This window comes from Trichosurus vulpecula, chromosome 6 (assembly GCF_011100635.1).
Source record: "Trichosurus vulpecula isolate mTriVul1 chromosome 6, mTriVul1.pri, whole genome shotgun sequence".
In the NCBI taxonomy this organism is placed as follows: Eukaryota; Metazoa; Chordata; class Mammalia; order Diprotodontia; family Phalangeridae; genus Trichosurus; species Trichosurus vulpecula.
In genome coordinates, this window is record NC_050578.1 from 267,133,580 (window position 1) to 267,155,556 (window position 21,977).

Consider the following 21,977-nt stretch of genomic DNA (forward strand, 5'->3'; position numbering starts at 1 on the left):
GAGTATGTATGGTATTCCCCCTCAGGCCAAATCTTATGAGAGCAAGGTTCACTCATTCCCCCCTCACCTGCCCACTCCCCTCCTCTCCTAGAACTGCTTCCTCTTGCCACCTTTATGGGAGATAATCCACCCCATTCTATCTCTCCCTATCTCCCTCTCTCAGTAAGTTACTCTCTCATCCCTTAATTTCATTTTATTTCTTTTAGCTATCTTCCCTTCATCCTCAACTCACCCTGTGTCTGCTCTCTCTCTTTTACATATATATATATATATATACCCATACATACACATACATACATATACACATAGATACATGCATACATACACATTCACTTATATATATACATAAACATATATATATGCATATATATATATGCATATTCCCTTCAACTACCCTAATACTGAGGTCTCATGAATCATACTCATCAGCTTTCCATGTAGGAATGTAAACAAAACAGTTCAACTTTAGTAAGTCCCTTGCAGTTTCCGTTTCTTGATTACCTTTTCATGCTTCTCTTGATTCTTGTGTTTGAAAGTCAAATTTTCTATTCAGTTCTGGTCTTTTCACTGAGAAAGCTTGAAAGTCCTCCATTTTATTGAAAATCCATATTTTGCCTTGGAACATGATACTTAGTTTTGCTGGGTAGGTGATTCTAGGTTTTAATCCTAGCTCCGTTGACCTCCGGAATATCGCATTCCAAGCCCTTCAATCTCTTAATGTAGAAGCTGCCAGATCTTGGGTTATTCTGATTAGGTTTCCACAATATTCAAATTGTTTCTTTCTGGCTGCTTGCAGTATTTTCTCCTTGATCTGGGAGCTCTGGAATTTGGCAACAATATTCCTAGGAGATTTCTTTTTGGGATCTATTTGCGGAGGCGATCGATGGATTCTTTCAATTTCTATTTTGCCCTGTGGCTCTAGAATATCAGGGCAGTTCTCCTTGATAATTTCCTGAAAGATGGTATCTAGGCTCTTTTTTTGATCATGGCTTTCAGGTAGTCCAATAATTTTTAAATTATCTCTCCTGGATCTATTTTCCAGGTCAGTGGTTTTTCCAAGGAGATATTTCACATTGTCTTCCATTTTTTCATTCCTCTGGTTCTGTTTTATAATATCCTGATTTCTCATAAAGTCACTAGCTTCCACTTGCTCCAATCTAATTTTTAAAGTAGTATTTTCTTCAGTGGTCTTTTGGACCTCCTTTTCCATTTGGCTAATTCTGCCTTTCAAGGAATTCTTCTCCTCATTGGCTTTTTGGAGCTCTTTTGCCATTTGAGTTAGTCTATTTTTTAAGGTGTTGTTTTCTTCAGTGTATTTTTCAGTATTTTTTTGGGTCTCCTTTAGCAAGTCATTGACTTGTTTTTCATGGTTTTCTCGCATCCTTCTTATTTCTCTTCCCAATTTTTCCTCTACTTCTCTAACTTGCTTTTCCAAATCCTTTTTGAGTTCTTCTATGGTCTGGGGCCAGTTCATGTTTTTCTTGGAGGCTTTGGTTGTAGGCTCTATGACTTTGCTGTCTTCTTTAGGCTGTATGTTTTGGTCTTCTTTGTCACCAAAGAAAGAATCCAAAGTCTGAGACTGAATCTGGGCGCGTTTTCGCGTCCTGGCCATATTCCCAACCAACTAACTTGACCCTTGAGTTTTTCAGTGGGGTAGCCAGCTCTGTCAGAACCGCACTCCTCCTTCCCCAAGGACCCCCAGTCCAGACTGGGCTCAGATCTTCGGCAGGCTGTGCACCCCTGCTGTGATCCGCCACTTAATTCCCCCCACCAGGTGGGCCTGGAGCCGAAAGTAACAACAGCTGTGGCTGCCCCACCTCCGCTGCCCCCGGGGCTGGAAGCCGAACCGCGAACTCCTTCCACTCCCACAGCTTTTCCCACTAACCTTCTCCGCAGTCTTTGGTGTTTGTGGGTCGAGGGGTCTGGTAACTGCTCACGTATTCAGGGCGCTAGGGCCCCCTCCGCCCGGCTTCTGGACTGGATTGTCCACGCCGCTCAGGCTGGGCTCTGCTCCACTCCGTTCCCAGCTCCCAGCTCCCAGCTCCGTGTGGAATAGAGCTCACCCAGAGACTATCCGGGCTGTCCTGGGCTGGAGCCCTGCTTCCCTCTGCTGTTCTGTGGGTTCTGCCGTTCTAGTATTGGTTCAGAGCCATTTTTATAGGTTTTTGGAGGGACTCGGGTACGGAGCTCACTCTAGTCCGTGCTTACCAGCCGCCATCTTGGCTCCGCCCCCTTATAATGGTAATTTAATAATATCAATTTTTCTTATGAGATTTTTGGGCAAAAGTTATCCTTGTAGTTATTAAAGAACACATACATGCACATAAAGAGAAACACATAAACACATCCTGAGTACAGAATCTGTACATATCTGAGTACAGAACATGCAGTTTCTGGGAGGGAATACATTGGACAGCAAATAACTGAAATATAGAATTATGCATGTTTCCTTTCAAATTTCATCTTATTAAATTCAACTGAAAATTCTGGCTTGCTGTGATATTTTTGAATCTTGACTAGATCACTCAGTGTGTTAGTTATCCCTCCTGGATTTTTTTCCATCTAGGAATTTGATAAGGACACCAATGCTGATTTATCCAAGTAAGTGACAAATCAGTTGATATCCACAACAATTTATTAGGCCACCACTGTAATTAAGGCCCAAAGAAAGTTCTGAGTATATCATGACAAAAAGAATATAGTGTGTGTCCATAACAAACCAAATTTTATTGGATGAAAATAAGCATATACATATAACTTAACATTAAATATATAAATGGTGAATAAAATTTTATTTTGCAATGTGGGGAAATTCTAGGAGACAAAGGGCTGAAGATAAACCACCTTCCAAGTTGACAATGAGCCATTAATGACTCATTCTTGAATATAAAATATTCAAAAAATTATGAATCTGCTATGCTGTCTTCTTTTCTGTCTTTGCATCTTGTCCCCAAGAATAGCTGGAGGGAGCCTGTTAAAGGCTCTATTTAAATTTTGAAGTATGATTGCTAAGTCATTCCCTTCAAGTATGACTGAGGTAGAACCATAAGGGCATGGGTTCTCAAGGACCACAACTACAAAGCACAGTGAGACAGTACCAGATGGAAGTTAGAGGGGGAAATTGGGATCTCTGAGTATATTTTTTAAAAGAAGAGTGATAATATTCAGGATAAAAAGAACTTTCCTCACAATGGTGCTGAGAGATAGACCATCTAGCTATACTTATTTGCATGTCACAAATGAGGAAATTGATGTTCATCCAGATTTAGTGTTTAGCCTAAAGTTTCAAAATGACAACCAATTCCATAACAAGTCTTCTAATAGCAACCTCAATGATCTTTTCAGTCCCCATATCATGGAGATCTTTCAACTACTCTATCTCTCTTTCAAGTTCTGTATCACATTTTATCTTCACCAAAACCTTTTGATAGAATTCAGGTCTGAGTTGGCAGCAGATCTGCCAGGTATCTCCAAGGGAGCACCATCTCCCAAGAGCTGCAGGGCTTCCAGGTCTTCATAAAGTCATTGCCTCATTCCTTACTTCGGCTACCAATACTGAAACATTCCATTATAGGGATCAGTGCTCTGGTACCAGTTTGTAGATCAAATTCCCTGTGTCATTCATTTATTCATCTAGGTCCTTTTCTGTTTGCTGAGGCTGAGCCAAATGAAGGGTTGGGGTGGACATTGCTAACTCCACTGCCCTCCATGTTGCAGCATTGGCCCGGAGTGACATCTTTGTCACTAGGAACCCTTAAGCCCTGCCCCAATGACTAGTGAAGAGTTTGTCCAATACAATTCTGTTTCCTGGGCTTGGGACTCCAAGGCCAAATTTTGAATGTATAGTTCTTAGATAAAACTCATTTTTGGAGTCTTGGCCACCTTTCTCCACATCAAGCCAGCTAGGTTCTAGGTTATCCAATCCCAAGACTGCAGTCCAGTATAGACATCAAAATGGTATAGTGGATTCTTTACTGGATATGAAGGCAGGAGGACCTCCATAAAAACCTTATGCATCTCAGACAGTGACTCACTTTCCCATGGGTAAGTCATTTTAATTCCATTTCCTTATCTATAAACTGTGCATAATTATACTTGTGGCACTTATTTCATAGCACTGTCTTAGGGCTCAAATGAGATAATGTATGGAAATTGTGTACAAACATCCAAGGCCTCTATAAGCATCTGTTATTATCCACTACTTGACGCTTATCAAGTTCATCATCCTTCAATAACTGAAGGAGCTATCTGAGCGATGGGTGATAACACGTATATTTGGATGTGTAGTCCAAATGAACACTTAATTTAATAATGATGATTAAGGGTACAAAGTGTGCCAGGCACTTCAGGGAAAACTTTAGGGAGGGTTTAGTTAAGCAAGTTTAGGTGAGATGGAGTCCTCGTCCTGAATAATATTAGCTCACATTTATATAACATTGAGAAAGAGATTAAATTTTCCCGTATGAATCTCCCAACCACTGTTTGAAATTAAGACCATAATTATTATATCCATCTAGCATTTACAGGTAAGTAACCTGAAGTTGATTGACTTAAATGATTTGTGCAGGCATATACAATTAATAAGGGTCTGAAGTGAGATTTAAATCCACATCTTCTTGACTCAAAGATCAAAGTCCTCTCTACTATACTACATTTCCACACTACTACATTGTAGTGTAGTAGCACCTCTATCCTCTTTTCTCTATGACTTTGTGTTTCTCAGAAGACCTGTTCATCTATTATCAAGTAAAAGTCCAATAACTTGTAGTGATCATGTTAAGTCTTATGTCTATAACGTTTGATTCTTGACACTTTTCTCACAATCATTGTGTGATCTCCATGCCCTAAGAATTATTATTCCCATTTTCCCAATGAGCAGACAGGGATGTAAAAGGATTGATTAACTTCCTTGAAATCACAGAATTTAGTGACTGTCAAAGCAATATTAGAACCTAAGTCTTCAGATTCCTAATCAATATTCTTTCAAAGATAGTGGTATTGACCAATACCTGGGCATTTCAGAGTAGAAAAGAAATTGTTTTGTCAGCCCTGTTGACTAAGAAGGGCTCTCTCTAAACATGGGGACTCAGGAGGACCCTACCTTGAGTACATCTGTAAAAAGGACGCTCATATACTATGTCTAAATATATTTAAGTCAATAGTATTGATTATGAAAATGACACAGGTGCCATGTATGAGACACACAATACTATATATCCTGCCTCTTAGTTGGTTATTTTCTAATTAATATAGCTCCTATTATGTTAAAGGAAAATCATTCATTGCCATTATTTGTAAAAATAGATATTTTCCTACTCCTCTAAAAGCCTATGAGATAAAGTTTTATTTATTTACTCTGTCCATTACTATCAGTTTCACATTAAGCACATTAGAATAAAAGTTCTTTCACTGTGGTGTTATGAAGACAAATGGACATCATTAAAATTGATATAAGATAAAAGTGTCATAATATCATTGATACAGACGTGAAAAGCATCTCAAAGGCCATCTAGTCTAATGCTTTTTTTTTCTTTCTCAATGAGCAAATTGATGTCTGAGATGTCCTGGGAGTAAAAGACATGAAGGGATTTGTGAAAGATAAAACAGATAGTAGTAGTAGTGTTAAATACAGTAACAGTAGATAACTTTTTATAGAGCTTTAAGGTTTTCAAAGCACTTTACAGAATAATCTCATTCTATACTCAGAACAATCCTGTGATGTAGGTGCCATTACTTTTATCGTCTTTTTTGAATTATGAGTGAACTGTGGCGTGGATGAGGTGACTTGTCCATGTCAAATTTTTCCATAAATTAGAAATAAACATTTTCTGTTTCTGCCTTCATACTTCTGATCTGTGTGTATGTGTGTGTGTGTGTGTGTGTGTGTGTGTGTGTATGTCTATGTCTGTATCTGTGTGTGTCTGGATTGAACAAGAGATCAACCAGCTCTTTTCGCAAGACCTTAAGTGAAGGGAAATCCAGCATATGTTAAGACAATCCCTTCCACTTCTGAATATCAAAATTTTAGGAATCTTCTTTCCATCAAACCTAAGTTTGTTTCTTCTGACCTTCTAACCTTTCCTTCTGTTTCATCCCTTTTTGTACAAATAAAACAACCCAAATCCTTCCATATTTCAGTCACCCTGGTACTTTAACATAGCTAATCCCAACCCCATCCCTGATACACATTTTTTATATTTTCTACACCAAACATCTTCAGTTCCTTCCACCAGTTCTGATATGGGAAGATTTCAAAGTCCTCCATAATGGCTGAACTTCTCTGGAAAATCAATATCCTTCCTAATGTATGGGACCCACAACTGAAGTAGCTGCTGCAAATGTAGACTAGAGAGGACCTCACCACTCTGTGCCTGGACACTGAAATCTCTTTATGAAATGTAAGGTCAAATTAGTTTTTTTTGTTAGCTATGTATTTCACAAGGTTATTGTGGGGATCAAAGGATCCAAATGATTTACGTTGTAGACTTTAAAGAGGCAACTCTAGTAAAATGGTTAGAGCACTTAGACTGGATTCAGGAAGTCTTGAGTTCAAATCCAGCCACAGAAATTTAAGGTATGACCCTGGCCAAATCACTCATCCCCTGTTTACCTCTGTTTCCTCAATTTTAAAATGGGGATAACAACAATCCCTACTTCATAGAGTTGATGTGAGAATCAATTACATAATATTTACGAAATGTGTCACAGTTCTAGGCACATAATAGGTGCCATATAAATACTTCTCTCCACTAAAATAGGTGCTAGTTCTTATTAACTTTGGTATGAACTCTTAGCTCTTCTGTTCTTCTCAATACAAACATCATTCTCTCTGGCAGAGAAATAGATTCAAAATCCAAACTTAGCAGCTCTGCCTTGGCTTCTCATTCTTTGTCCTTGTCTCAGCAGCCTTGAGAATCAGCCTATTCCTCATTTTATTATTCTTTCTTTCCCAAAATGACCAATTTTTAAATAAAGATAACCACCTTTTGTAGTCTTTAGCTTTCCAGGCCTCCCTCAGTTCAAACTGTGTCCTGGAACTCCTCTGGCTCTATTACTATAAAATAGAATCTGCTTTTTGCATTCATCTTTGTTTACCTATCCTTTTTATTTCTTTTCTGCAAATCTATTTTTCATATCTAAGTCTACTTCATTGTCAGTTTTTCTTCTTGTATCTTTAAAATTTCATTCTTGAGATTTTTTCTTTCCTTCAAGTTTAAATTACATACTCAATTATCCTTCATCCTTCCTCAAAATTTCCTGGAATTGACATTTTCCAAGTCTTTGTGCATGTCTCACAGCTGCTAATTTTCCTTTCTTTATCACAAAATTTAGGAGGATTTATTTACCTGCCCCCTACTCTTGTAACATTCCCACTCATTTTGATTCTGCCTAATAAGTCCTCATGATTTCTGAGAATCAATGAAGGATGGAATTTTCTCATATTTGGTCCTTCATTTCCCACTTTTGACATGTTAAAATATCATTTTCCTCCAGAAATCAACAGCTGTTCTTGGAGGAGAAATCTAGCTAGCTAGACATGCATAAAGAAGGAGACTCACAGGAAGAAGCAGGCAAAGAGAAATGGAAAAAGAGAGCCAAGAAGAGACAGAAAGACACATATGCAGAGAAAGAGAGGGGGGGGGGAGAGAGAGAGAGAGAGAGAGAGAGAGAGAGAGAGAGAGAGAGAGAGAGAGAGAGAGACATGAGATGGAGAGGGAGAATAAAAAGGAACATTCTGGCAGAAGTCAGAAACTCTCATCAGTAATATACTGATAATATTATAACTGATTTCAACCATATTTTTTCACTGTGGTTCCTAGATTTCTTTATATGAGTATATTTTCTCAGGTTGAAAATATTATAGTAGCCTTCTGTAACTCATCATATTTTATACAAATAAGGGAAAAACCTATTGAGAACCATTTTCCAGTTATGAGTCCCATCCCTAAAGTCTAAATGGTTCTTTGGCAGCCAGATTTGTTTTCATGTATTAGAGATTCTAATTCATCTAGCATGTGAGGCATAATTCCTTGGGGACCGCAATGTGCTACTTCTCCTTTTCTACTCTTTCATGCCTTTTAAGAGGCTTTTGTAGTGCTCACTACTGGTCACATGGGAGTTGACGTAGATGGCTTCTGAGGAACCATGCTGACTTGAGCTTCTGTGTGTGTGTGTGTGTGTGTGTGTGTGTGTGCACGTGTAGACAGACAGATATTATAGATAGATAGATACAAATAAGGATATATTATATATATTTAAAGGTAAAATTTTTTATAACTAGCACGTGACAGTCTACTGATGACGTCAGGCTTTTGGAGTGGTCACTACTAGTCACATGGAAGTTGAAGTAGATGGCTTCTGAGGAACCATGTTGAATTGAGATTCTATGTGTGGGTGTGCAGATATACAGATGGAATAGACAGATAGATATACACAGATAAGGATGTATATTATATATAGTATGTAAATATATATTTAAATGTACAAATTATTATAACTAACATGTGAGAGTCTACTAATTACTTCTACAAACACTTCTAATAACTCATGGTAGTGAAAGTAAGGACTCTAAGAATGAGTGATGCACAACTGTGACAATTCCTTTGAAGCTATAAAGGCTTAAAGTAGTGCATGGGAATGGACTACTACATAGCTGTTTAATGCCTAAAGGCCAACTTAATTTAGTTCAGACTTTGAAAATTATCACTGGACAATTGGTGAGTCAATAAACACTTATTGTGCCCATTATGGGTCCAGCACCAGGCTAAGCAGAGAGAATACAAAGAAAGGTAAAATACAGTCCCTGCCCTCAAGGAGTCCAGAATCTCTATACCAATAACATGGAAATATCAATTTACAAACAAGCTGTTTCTAGAATAAATTAGAGATGATCAAAAAAGGGAAGGAACAGAAATTGTGATCAATTGATGGAGAAAATTTTCCTGTAGGTGAGATTTTGGCTCCAACTTGAAATAGACTAACACCAAAATTAGCGATTTCTTTGGGACACAAAAGCCATTTAATTCATAAAAGGATGAAATATCCCTGTTTGTGGCTGCCTGCTGTTTCTACTACAGGCTGTATGAAGGAAAAAAAATTAGAAATCAAACATTTATATTGAAATAATCTACTTGTGGTCTTTTTGATAGATGATACTCATTATGGAACAGGTGTCCATTGGTAATTGTTCCTGCTCAGGAACTTGTGACTTCAGTCTATTGCATAACCCTTAAAGCTACAATGATTCCAGGACGATGCTGGATCCCAGTGAATTCTTGGCCAACCTTCTTTGATCCTCTCCTCCCTTCTCTCAATTTTTAATTTTCATTTTATTGAGTCTCTCCCTCCTCTCCTTTCTTCTCCTTTCTTCTTCTTTCTCTCTTCTTTATCAGAGTGAAGCATATTCCTAAGAAATGATCTACTTTTACAGTCTTGACCAACAGCTATCTCTTTTCATATTGATTTTCCCCAGAGAATAAGTCACTTCCCTTTCATGAAGTGCAAAATGAGACTTTGAGGATGGTTAAATTTTTAGTAGATTGCACAAAGTGAGAAGTAATATGTGAGGGACTCTCTCTTTATGAAAAAAATGGATGAATGAAATTTGGGGACCTCGAATAACTGCTATGACAACTACCTGGATGTTCTTGGTGTCTTAATTGCTTATTTCAAGGCCTCACATAAGATAGATCTCTGACCATGTTTCATGTCTTGGATTAATTCATCATGCAGAGTGGATTTTTCTGATACTTATTCTTTTGTTGCAGGTGAATGACAACATTCTCAAATGACATCTATGGAGAACAGATCTGAAGTGAATGAGTTCATCCTCATAGGATTAACAGACATTCCAGAGCTTCAGGTTCCTTTCTTCATAATGTTCACCCTCATCTACCTAATCACCCTGGTAGGAAATCTTGGGATGGTAGCCCTGATCTCCTGGGATTCTCACCTCCATACTCCCATGTACTTTTTCCTCAGTAACCTCTCTCTGGTGGATTTTGGCTACTCCTCAGCTGTTACTCCTAAGGTGATGGCTGGGCTCCTCACAGGGGACAAGGTCATTTCCTATAATGGATGTGCTGCACAGTTTTTCTTCTTTGCAACTTTTGTCACTGCTGAAAGTTTCCTCTTAGCCTCCATGGCCTATGACCGCCATGCTGCTGTGTGTAAGCCCCTACATTATACCACTACCATGACACCACGTCTATGTGCACATCTGTCCACTGGTGCTTACATCTGTGGCTTTCTGGCCTCTTCCATAGTCATAGGAAACATGTTTAGCCTTTCCTTTTGTAGGTCCAATGTAGTCCATCACTTTTTCTGTGATATTGCCCCTCTCCTTGTTCTCTCTTGTTCTGATACTCACATCATTGAGTTAGTCTTCTTTATCTTAGGGTCATTCACTGCTTTGTTCCCATTTCTTGTCATCTTCACTTCTTATTTGTTTATCTTCATCACCATCGTGAAGATACATTCTGCTGAAGGCCGCCAAAAAGCCTTCTCCACCTGTGCTTCCCATCTCACAGCAGTGTCTATATTCTATGGGACGATCATCTTCATGTACTTGCAACCCAGCTCAAGCCATTCAATGGACACAGACAAAATGGTGTCAGTGTTCTACACCATGGTCATCCCTATGTTGAACCCTCTGGTCTATAGTCTGAGGAACCAAGAGGTCAAGAATGCTTTTAGGAGAGCTGTGAGGGGAAGACAATTTCAAATGGAGCGTATTTTTCCTTAGAGAGAAAATCCTATGTATACCTTCCTCATTCTAGGATTCAGCCTCCAAATCAGATTATTTTTCTTATGCATGCAGAAATGTAATCCAAAATTTTTCAAATGCAACATTTGATAGTAGAAAGTGTCATAGATCTTGAGTTAGAAGAGACCTGAATTTATATTGTCTTAGACACTTTCATATTGTATAGCCTGATTCAATCCCCAATCTCAGTTTCCTCATGATGAAGGAGCCTTAATAGTATCCCCTCTCTCATTAGATTGCTAAGTGGAATGAACTATATATGTGTGTTGCTTTCTTCTTGTTGTTCAGTTGGGTCTGGATTTTTGTGACCCTCTTTGGGCTTGGGTTTATTTATTTATTTTTTCTCAAAGACACTGGAGAAGTTTCCCTTTTCCTTCTCCAAATCATTGAGGGAAACAGGCTTATGGGACTTGACCAGGGCCATATAGCTAGTAAGTGACTGAGGCTCTATTAGAACTCACGAAGATGACTCTTTTTGATTTCAAGCCCAGTCCTCTATCGACAACACCACCTAGATGCACACACACATGCACACACACACACATACACACACACACTCACCTAAGTTCAACATAGCAATTATAGTAATTTTCCTAGAAAGAGAAGATCAGCTACATAATTCATTACTTTGAGAAAAAAGCCTGAGTTGTTCAGAAGATATAACTTTTATGTTAATGACATTTATTATTCCACAGCCCCTAAAGCACAGCTGAGCTGGTAAACACTTAAGAATAAATTCTCCAGAAAAAAAAATGTATGCATGACACATTTTGAAATTTATCCTATTATATTCTTTGTCATTTTCTGAAATCTAGATCATAAACAAAACAATAAATTAATTCCTAATTTGAAGAATTTATTAAATTTATAGTCTGAGTGCACATACTTAAAATGTAACAATTTCTTTGTGAGTCACTTGGAACAGACTCCATGACATCATTGCAGTATGGCTGCCTTTAGGCAGGAATATAAACCACAGGATGATCCTAATGGCCTGGAAAGACCTTTGATCCTGTAGGAGGGGCATATTTCATTGTAATGACAGTGTTGTATCCTGAGGCCAATTTCAATGTTAATTGCGTTCTAGCTTATAGGTTCTTTATCTGTTCCATGTCTGAATATGGGTTTCTATAAGGTTTTGTTTTATATTAACATTTTTTTTGATTTTTCTTTGGGATGAAATAAAGGCTGGCCATGATTTAATAATTTGCATCATTTCATAAGAGCTGGAACCCAACTTGACCACACTGGGAGAAACTTAGGAACAAGTTATAGTGTCAGCATGTAAGTTGATTTTTCAGGAAAAACTCTTTTCGGGGGTAAGTAGCTGGGGAGAGAGAGAGAGAGAGAGAGAGAGAGAGAGAGAGAGAGAGACAGAGAGAGAGAGCAGAACATCATTTTTGTAGGTCACTATCCAGGATTAAGCAACATCCGTGTGAGCCCAAAAGGTCTAAGTGGAGAGAGGGGGACTTTGAAATGGGTTACAGATGGATTTCAAGTTGAAAGCTATCATAGGTTTTTGGTGGTTCTTCCCATCCTTTGACACTACCCAGTCTTTATTTGTGAATTGAATTGAGAGGGTAGGGGGGCTCAAATCAATTGGCACTAAGTCACTATAAAGAAGTTATGGTTCATCTATAAAAGTACCTTAGTATTAGTAGGGTATCAGTATAATATCAGTCAATTGTACATTTGGAAGCAAAAATAGTAATGTCATATGCATCCAGATTGAGAAACCATTTTTTCCCAAATGAGGGAGGTGATGATACTTCTATCCTCAGCCATTTGCAGAGTTTTTGTTGTTCAGTTGTTAAGTTTTGTCTGATTCTACACAACCTCATTGTCATTGTTTGAAAGGGTTTTTGTTTGTTTATGTGTTTGTTTTTTGGCAAAGTGCATAAGTAATTCACCACTTCCTTCTTCAGTGTGTTCCCATTGTACAGAAGAGAAGCTAAGACAGAGGCTAAGTGAATTGTCTAGGCTTACATGGCTAGTAAATGTCTAAGTCTGGCTTGGAACTCAGATCTTCTTGACTCCAGGCCCAGTGTTTTATCCACTACAAAAACTAGCTTCCTCCTTTTAAAGTACCCTTGAGTATTTTCTTCAGTCCTGATTGTCACCTTTTAGGAAGGATATTGATAGCTGCATCATACAAAGGTGATATTTACTGGAGATGATTCCATATAAGGAATAATTAAGGAATGAGTACATTTATCTTTGTGAATGAAAATTTCACTGGGGCTGGGTGAAGTACTTGAAGGTGTTCTCACAGAAGACAGATTAAGCCATAATGCTGGGCCCTAGAAGGCAGAACTGGGGTAATGGCTAGGATATTGACAGGCACATGTTAGCTTGAAGCAAGAAAAAGGTTTCCTAACAAATGGAGCACTTCATAATTGGCAGCCTACCTTGAATAATGCTTCACTGTAGGTCTTCAGGTAGGTTATTCATTTACTGTGTATCTTACTGAGAATATTGCTTTTCAGGAATATATTAGATTTAATGACCTCTGAGAGCCCTCTGACTCTGGTTCTGGGATTCCCTCCCTCTATCCTTCTCAAGAATTTCTCCTGCATGGGCACTCATATCAACATTGGATAGTGCACCATCCCTGGACTTGGGATGACCTGAGTTAAAATCCAACCATCTCAAACACTTACTACCTCTGGGAACCTGGACAAGTCACTTAGCCTGATTTTCTCCAATCTCTCCCCCAAAACAAACAAACAGAAAAGGTATCCCTCTGGACCTTTGGTATTGGCCTGGTGTTCAATAATATCACTACTTCAGATACCTGTTATCCTATCGAGACTTGTCAAACATGTACCTTCTGCTTTGTCTGTCTAAATCCTCACATGCCATCATCAACATGGATTGTAAAGCATGAAATAAAACAGTACTCTAATGTTAACTAGCTTTCTCAGATATGAGTCATGTGAAAATGTGGTAAGTCTGACACCTTTATCCATGTCATTGATGGTTTCCTTGAATTCAAATTTATTAGTGTGCATTTGATACCTACTAAAAAGGGGCAGAACAAAGATTCCAAATCTGAATTTCTATTTTAAATTGAATAATACTTCCCCTACACCACACTACAAGTTTCATGGCCATGGATGCATTGATCTTTACAGCACAAGATATACAGAGCTGGGACTTTTATCTTTATTGTGCAGAAGAATAGACTAAAACTTTGAAAAGTTCTGTGTCTTTCCTGAAGACTCACAGTGAGGATATGTCATGAAAGAAAATAGGCCTTGGCTTCCATGTCAAGGGCTTTTTCTATTCCTCTTAACAATGAGGGAGGTTCACAAAGAAATTCAGTAAAGAAAATGATCTCCTGGAGGATTGAGTTTGGTCTCCATGGTCAGAGCAGAATGTAATGGTATGATTTCTATATGTTGACTGCCAAGCAGCCAGTTGTCTCTTAGGGAAAATTGTATCTTAAATTCAACTGTTCTCCAAGGTTTGTATAAGGATCCTACTTAAATTAGGACTTCAGCTTTTGACTTTCAAGTAATTCCTCACTAGGGCTCATTGACATAGGACCAACCAGAGATAGCAATCCCTAGAGTTACTCATTCATTCAGGTGCTTTACATTGCTCATCCCTAGACTAAACAGGAAGGAAGTTCCCTAATTCTTCCTCTATCCTTGCTGCAGCAATGGCCAGGGATAACCTCTCCTGATTTAAGGCATTTGGAATAGCTAAGACTAAGGAAGAGGTTGTTAAAAAGCATCAAGTATATAATAAGGCTGGGATTTCATACCCAGGATACTCAAGTGAAAGTAAAGTACTTGGCCAACTTTCCCCTGTGCTGTCACATCCACTTATGTGCACCTGCCAGCTAGGTTCTGGGAAGTGTAATGTAAGGCTAAGGGGCTCATATAGAGAGCAGCATAGCAAAGTGGAAAAAGTGATGGACCTGGCATCAGAAAGATCTGAATAAAAACCTTGCTTGAGCAAGTCGTGGTATATGATTGTGATGTAATACTACTGTGCCATAAGAAATGATGAGCTCGAGGATCTTAGGAAAGCCTGGAAAGAATTACACAAAATAAGGAAGAGTGAAATGAGCAGAACCAGTAGAATATTGTATATAGTAATAGCAATATTGATAAATAGATGTATAAAATACTTTTACATATATCTGTGTGTGTATGTGTGTGGTGTGTGTGTGTGTGTCTAATGATAGACATCTCTACTGGACAGAGAAGAAAAAAAAGAAAATAAATTTACACAATAACTTTGTTGTATATTTAAAAGACTTAGAAAGTTATACATAATGCATATGCAGTTTCATGTGTAGTTATCTTTTTTATTATACCATGTTATAGAAGTGCTTTTTTTATTCCATAAATGAAAAATTAAAAGAAAAAATTATTACCTCTGAAATTTCCTTTCATTAATACTCTATTAAGCTTTTGATTACATGGTTATTTGCTTATCTCCCTTTTAGAAGGTGAGCTTCTGGAGGGCAGGGACCTTGGCTTTGCCTCTTTAGTACCCCCAACATTTAGCACAGTGCCTGTTATACAGTGAGTTATTAAGAAATACTGGTTGACTAACATTTTTATCTCCAAAACTTACTAGACTCAACTCTCTGTGCCCCAACTTCCTCTTTCAGAAAATGTGCATAATGATGCCTATGAATTTATCTCATAGGCTTGTCCTCAGAATTAAATGAGATAATAGTCAATATGGTGTTTGCTGAAGTACAATTCCAAGGGAAAGGCCAGGAGCAGATCTCGGGTCTGTACAAAACATTCATTGATCTGACTAAGGTCTTTTAATACTGTCAGCCATGAGACCTTATGGAAAATTCTGTCAAAATTTGTTTGCCCAGAGAAATTCATCAGTATTGTGTGTCAGTTTCATGATGGCATTTTCAAATAGGTTCTAGATGGTGGATGATGTTTTTTTTTTTTGCTTTCCCAGTCACCAATAGAGTGAAGCAGAGGTTCATTTATGTATGCGTGCTCTGATGATTTTAAGCATGACATTTTCAGCAATGTCGTTTTATACCTTCCATAAGGACAGAAAGGTCATTGAGGTTAGCTACCATACTGATGGTAAATTATTTAGCTCGAAAAAGCTACAAGAGCAAGACTAAAGTGGAGGAAGTTTGCTGCATGATTTTTTGTTTGCAGATGATTGTGTACACATTGCAGCTTCTGAAGGTGAGATGCAACCAAGTATGGAACAAATCTCTGCAGCTGTGATTGTTTTGGCCTAATAATTAATTAAGACCAAGAAAACACAGCTTCTCCACCAGCCAGCACCACATCATCCATATGTAGAAACATTGGTTACAGAAAATGGAGAAGTACTGATTACCGTGCATAACTTTACTTACCTTGGCTGTATACTCTCCAGGTATGTCCATGTAGATGATGGGGTCAATGTACACATTGCCAGAACTAGCTTAGTGGCTGGGAAGTTTCACAAGAAATTGTGAGATAAAAGAGGTATTATATTGCCTACCAAATTGATGGTCTACAGAGATATTGTCCTGACCTTATTGGTGTATACCTGTCAAATCTGGACAGCATACCAGTGCCATGACAGAGGTTCCGTGTAAATTTTCTTAGGAAGTTTCTGAGATCATTTTTCTTAAGAAAGTTCTGGCAAGATAAGGTACAAGACACTGAGGTGTTTTCTTGAGCTAAATTGCCACGCATTCAAATTCTACTGGAGAGTGCAACTCCAATGGGCTAGCCATGTTGTTTGACTGCCAAACATCTGTTTGCCTAAGAGATTATTTTATGGAGAATCGGCACAAGGCAAGTGCACACACCGAGATCAGAAGAAGTAATACAAGGACAATTTCAAGGTGTATTGTATGGCATGGGAGACACTGGCAAAGGACAGAATGGCATGGCACAGCTGCATCAAAGAAGGTGCTGTACTCTGTCAGTGAAGCAGCACTGCAGTAGCTCAAAAGAAAACTGATACGTTCAAGTGTAAAGACATCTCCACTCCAAAAGTTTTGTATGGATTATAAGATAGAGCCTTCTAAGCTGATATTGGTCTGATCAGCCACAGTTGGACACGCTGTACCTTAACTCCAACATAGTGGTCCTTTTCAAGAACAAATGACAACAACCAACTACCATCACCACAAGATGGCTACATAATTCCCTTCAGTAAATACTATAGGTCTTACCTACAAGAAAATTCCTGTCATTATTGTTAGGGGAGAATGTGAAGGTTTTGAAGAATCTACATTCTGTAGACATCACTACCCCACACATGGGGCATATGGGTCAGAATGGGACTTCCATTCACTTTTTTTCTTTTAAGTACAACAAATATTTACTGAGCATCTACTTTGTGAAAGGCTGGACTAGGACCCAGAAGAGTTCTACAGATTAGAGGTATAAAGGTGTAGTGCAATGTTGCCCTTTTGGTTCACAAACTCTTCGAGTGTTTGGAATGATAGTCCAAGCAGTTGGAGCTAACCATATTTGGTTAGTAGCATAAACAATAAATAATTATCCAATTGTATTAGAAATGTATTTTTGTTTTGTGATAACCAAGCATGCATGTGTTTGAAACATTTTAGACTTGTTTCTGTAGCAGTTTGAAACTCTAAGGACCATGTGTATAGGAATTTGGGGGCATGTGCAAAAATACTATTTAAAACTCTTGAACAGCCAAAAATTTTTGTGTGCCAAAAAGAAGCCTTTAAGAGAATAAATATCTGAAGAAATTCTTTCTCTAACAAGGTTAGTCAATATGTTTAAATAATGTTTTAAAAAGGCAATATATACAATTGAACTTCAAGTTCATTTGTTATTCATTATTTCTCTCCTTCAGGGAAGGCACTGTCTTTTGCCTCTTTTTACATTCCCAGCACTTAGAACAGTATCTGACACCAAGTAGGTATTTAATGAATATTTATTGATTTACTGGTTTTCAGCAAGTAGAAAAGTAAGTAGTTCATGTCACAACTACTTATTTTCCATGACTGGTTAGGTGGCTAAAGTTTTTAAAAAAATGTCCCTTCACAAAAGAAATTCTTAAAATTCTCCTACCATTTTCCACCTCATATTTTTGTGAGTAAGCATTTTTTATTTTTCTCTTGTTCTTAATCAAAATGTAGACATAAACTTGATAGAGGACAAGGTTTAAAACTGTTTCAGATGTTCAGTCAAATAGGGTAATCTTTCTTCAAATTAAAAAGTCTAGCACTGAATTTTAATTACACAGCTGCATGTTTATGGCATGTAATGTTGCACATATTACTATGTGTCACTTAATGTACTAAAAGGGAATTTCTTTTCCACAAAACATATAGAGCAATGAAATTTATCAGGAAACCTGACAGATAAGAGTAAGGATTTGAGTTCTTCCTAAATTACTTTTTTAATGTTTCCATAATGTGCCACATAAACATATTTGATTAATTAATTGAAGATTTATTAATTTGCACTTAGAGTTTTATTTAGAATTATAGGTAGAATAAAATTTTGAGTTTTATAATTATAATTAAATAATATATTTTTAAATATTTATTTATTTAACATTTTTTGTTTTCAGCATCGATTTTCACAAGTATGAATCACAAATTTTCTACCCATGTCTACCCTCCCCACCACTCCAAGATGGTGTATATTCTGATTTCCCCATTCCCCAGTCAGCCCTCCCATCTGTAACCCCACTCTGCCCCATCCCCTTTTCCCTTCCTTTCTTGTAGGGCAAGATAAATTTCTATGCCCCACTTCCTGTATATCTTATTTCCTTGTTACGTGCAAAAACTTTTTGTGCATCTGCTTTTAAAACTTTGAGTGCCGAATTCTCTCCCATCTTCCCTCCCCAACAGCAATGCCCCAGCAAGCAATTCAACATTGGCCATATGGGTATCATCATGCAAAACCCGTCCACAATACTCATGTTGTGAAAGACTAACAATATTTTGCTCCTTCCTATCCTATCCCCCTTCATTCAGTTTTCTCCCTTGACCCTGGCCCTTTTTGAAAATGTTTGCTTTTGATTACCTCCCCCCCTTTGCCCTCCCTTCTATCACCACCCCTTTTTTATCTCCTTCGTCCTTCTTTCCCGTGAGGTAAGATACCAAACTGAGTGTGTATTTTATCCCCTCCTTAGGTCAAATCCGATGAGAGCAAGATTCACTCATTCCCCCTCATTTGCCCCCTCTTTCCTTCCAACGAAACTGCTTTTTCTTGCCAATTTTATGTGACATAATTTACCCCATCGTATCATTCCCTTTCTCCTTCTCTCAATATATCACTCTCTCATCCCTTAATTTTATTTTATCTTATTAGATATCCTATTCAACTTACCTGGTGCTCTCTGTCTATATGTATATATATATATATATATATATATATATATAGAGAGAGAGAGAGAGAGAGATAGATAGATAGATATAGATATAGATATAGATATAGATATAGATATAGATATAGATATAGATATAGATATGGATATATAGATATAGATAGATAGATATAGATATATACATCTATATACATATATCTATGTCTATAGATATATGTATACATACACATATATACACACGCACACATGCACACACAGACACAGACACACACACACACACACACAGATATATATATATATTTTCCCTTCAGCTACCCTATTACTGAGGTTTCATGAATTATACACATCATTTTATACCCATCATCTTTCCATGTAGGAATGTAAACAAAACAGTTCAACTTTAGTAAGTACCTTATGATTTCTCTCCCTTGTTTATCTTTTAATGCTTCTTGTGATTCTTGTGTTTGCAAGTCAAATTTTCTATTCAACTCTGGACTTTCCATTGAGAAAGCTTGAACGTCCTCTATTTTATTGAAAGCCCATATTTTGCCTTGGAGCATTATACTCAATTTTGCTGGGTAGGTGATTCTTGCTTTTAATCATAGCTCCATTGACCCTTGGAATATCATATTCCAAGCTCTTCGATCAGTTAGATAGAAGCTGCCAGATCTTGTGTTATCCTAATTGTGTTTCCACAATACTCAAATTGCTTCTTTCTGGCTGCTTGCAGTATTTGCTCCTTAATCTGGGAGCTCCAGAATTTGGCAAGAATATTGCTAAGAGTTTTCTTTTGGTATCTTTTTTCAGGAGGTGTTCAGCGGATTCTTTCAATTTCTATTTTACCCTCTGGCTCTAGAATATCGGGGCAGTTCTCCTTGATAGTTTCCTGAAGGATGATATCTAGGCTCTTCTTTTGGTCATGGTTTTCAGGTAGTCCAATAATTTTTTTTTCATTTTTTTATTTAATATATTTAGTTTTCAGCATTGATTTTCACAAGAGTTTGAATTCCAAGTTTTCTCCCCATTTCTATCCTCAGCCCCACTCCAAGATGGTGCATATCCTGGTTACCCAGTTCCCCAGTCAGCCCATCCTTCTGTTACCCCACTCCCCTCCCATCCCCTTTTCCCTTCCTTTCTTGTAGCCCAAGATAAATTTCTATGCCCCATTGCCTGTGTATCTTGTTTTCTAGTTGCATGCAAAAACGTTTTTTTTCTTTTTTGTTTTTGAACATCTTTTTCTAAAACTTTGAGTTCCAAATTCTCTCCCCTCTTCCCTTTCCACCCAACCTCCCTAAGAAGTCAAGCAATTCAACAAAGGCCACATGTGTATCATTATGTATAACCCTTCCACAATACTTTTGTTGTGAAAGACTCACTATATTTTGCTCCTTCCTAACCTATTCCCCTTTATTGAATTTTCTCACTTGACCCTGTCCCTTTCCAAAGTGTTTGTTTTTGATTACCTCCACCCCCATCTGCCCTCCCTTCTATCATCCCCCCCTTTTCTTATCTCCTTCCTCCTTTTTTCCTGTGTGGTAAGATACCCAATTGAGTATATATGGTATTCCCTCCTCACGTAAAATCTGCTGAGAGCAATATTCACTCATTCCCCCTCAACTGACTTCTCTTCCTACAGAACTGCTTTATCTTGCCACTTTTATTGTGAGATAATTTACCCCATTCTATCTCTCCCTATCTCCCTCTCTCAATATATTCCTCTCTCATCCTTTAATTTTATTTGATTTCTTTTAGATGTCTTACCTTCATCTTCAACTCACCCTCTGCTCTCTCTCTCTCTCCCTCTCTCTCTCTTTCATTCTGTATATATATATATATATATATGTATATATATATACACACATACATACACACATACACATATACATACATATACACTCACATATACATATATATACATATACATATATATATATATATTTATGCATAATCCCTTCAGCAACCTTAATACTGAGGTCTCATGAATCATACACATAGTCTTTCCATGTAGGAATGCAAACAAAACAGTTCAACTTTAGAAAGTCCCTTGCAATTTCTTTTTCTTGATTACTTTTTCATGCTTCTCTTGATTCTTGTGTTTCAAAGTCAAATTTTCTATTCAGCTCTGGTCTTTTCACTGAGAAAGCTTGAAAGTCCTCTATTTTATTGAAAATCCATATTTTGCCTTAGAGCATGATACTCAGTATTGCTGGGTATTTGATTCTTGGTTTTAATCCTAGCTCCATTGACCTCTGGAATATTGTATTCCAAGCTCTTCAATCTCTTAATGTAGAAGATGCTAGATCTTGGGTTTTTCTGATTATGTTTCCACAGTACTCAAATTGTTTCTTTCTGGCTGCTTGCAGTATTTTCTCCTTGATCTGGGAGCTCTGGAATTTGGCAAAATATTCCCAGGAGATTTCTTTTGGAGATTTATTTGAGGAGGCGATCTGTGGATTCTTTCAATTTCTGTTTTGCCCTGTGGCTCTATAATATCAGGGCAGTTCTCTCTGATAATTTTTTGAAAGAGGATATCTAGGCTCTTTTTTTTGATCATGGCTTTCAGGTAGTCCAATAATTTTTAAATTCTGTCTCCTGGATCTATTTTCCAGGTCATTGGTTTTTCCAATGAGATATTTTACATTGTGTCCCATTTTTTCATTCCTTGGGTTCTGTTTTATAATATCTTGATTCCTCATAAAGTCACGAGCTTCCACTTGCTCCAACCTAATTTTTAAGGTAGCATTTTCTTCAGTGGAATTTTGGACCTCCTTTTCCATTTGCCTAATTCTGCCTTTCAAGGCATTCTTCTCCTCATTGGCTTTTTGGAGCTCTTTTGCCATTTGAGTTAGTCTATTTTTTTAATGTGTTGCTTTCTTCAGTGTATTTTTAAGTATTTTTGGGTCTCCTT

At 37.6% G+C, this 21,977-nt stretch overlaps 1 protein-coding gene across 1 annotated transcript; it reads left to right on the top strand.

Annotated features, from left to right (window-relative positions):
* Positions 1-9,787: 9,787 nt before the first annotated feature.
* Positions 9,788-10,744, top strand: LOC118853546 (olfactory receptor 5B2-like). The gene has a single exon (XM_036763677.1). The coding sequence runs from the start codon at positions 9,788-9,790 to the stop codon at positions 10,742-10,744; it is 957 nt and encodes a 318-aa protein (XP_036619572.1).
* The last annotated feature ends 11,233 nt before the right edge of the window (positions 10,745-21,977 follow it).

Coding starts and splice junctions, on each gene's coding strand:
- LOC118853546 (XM_036763677.1), top strand. CDS start 9,788: ATGACATCTATGGAGAACAGATCTGAAGTGAATGAGTTCATCCTCATA.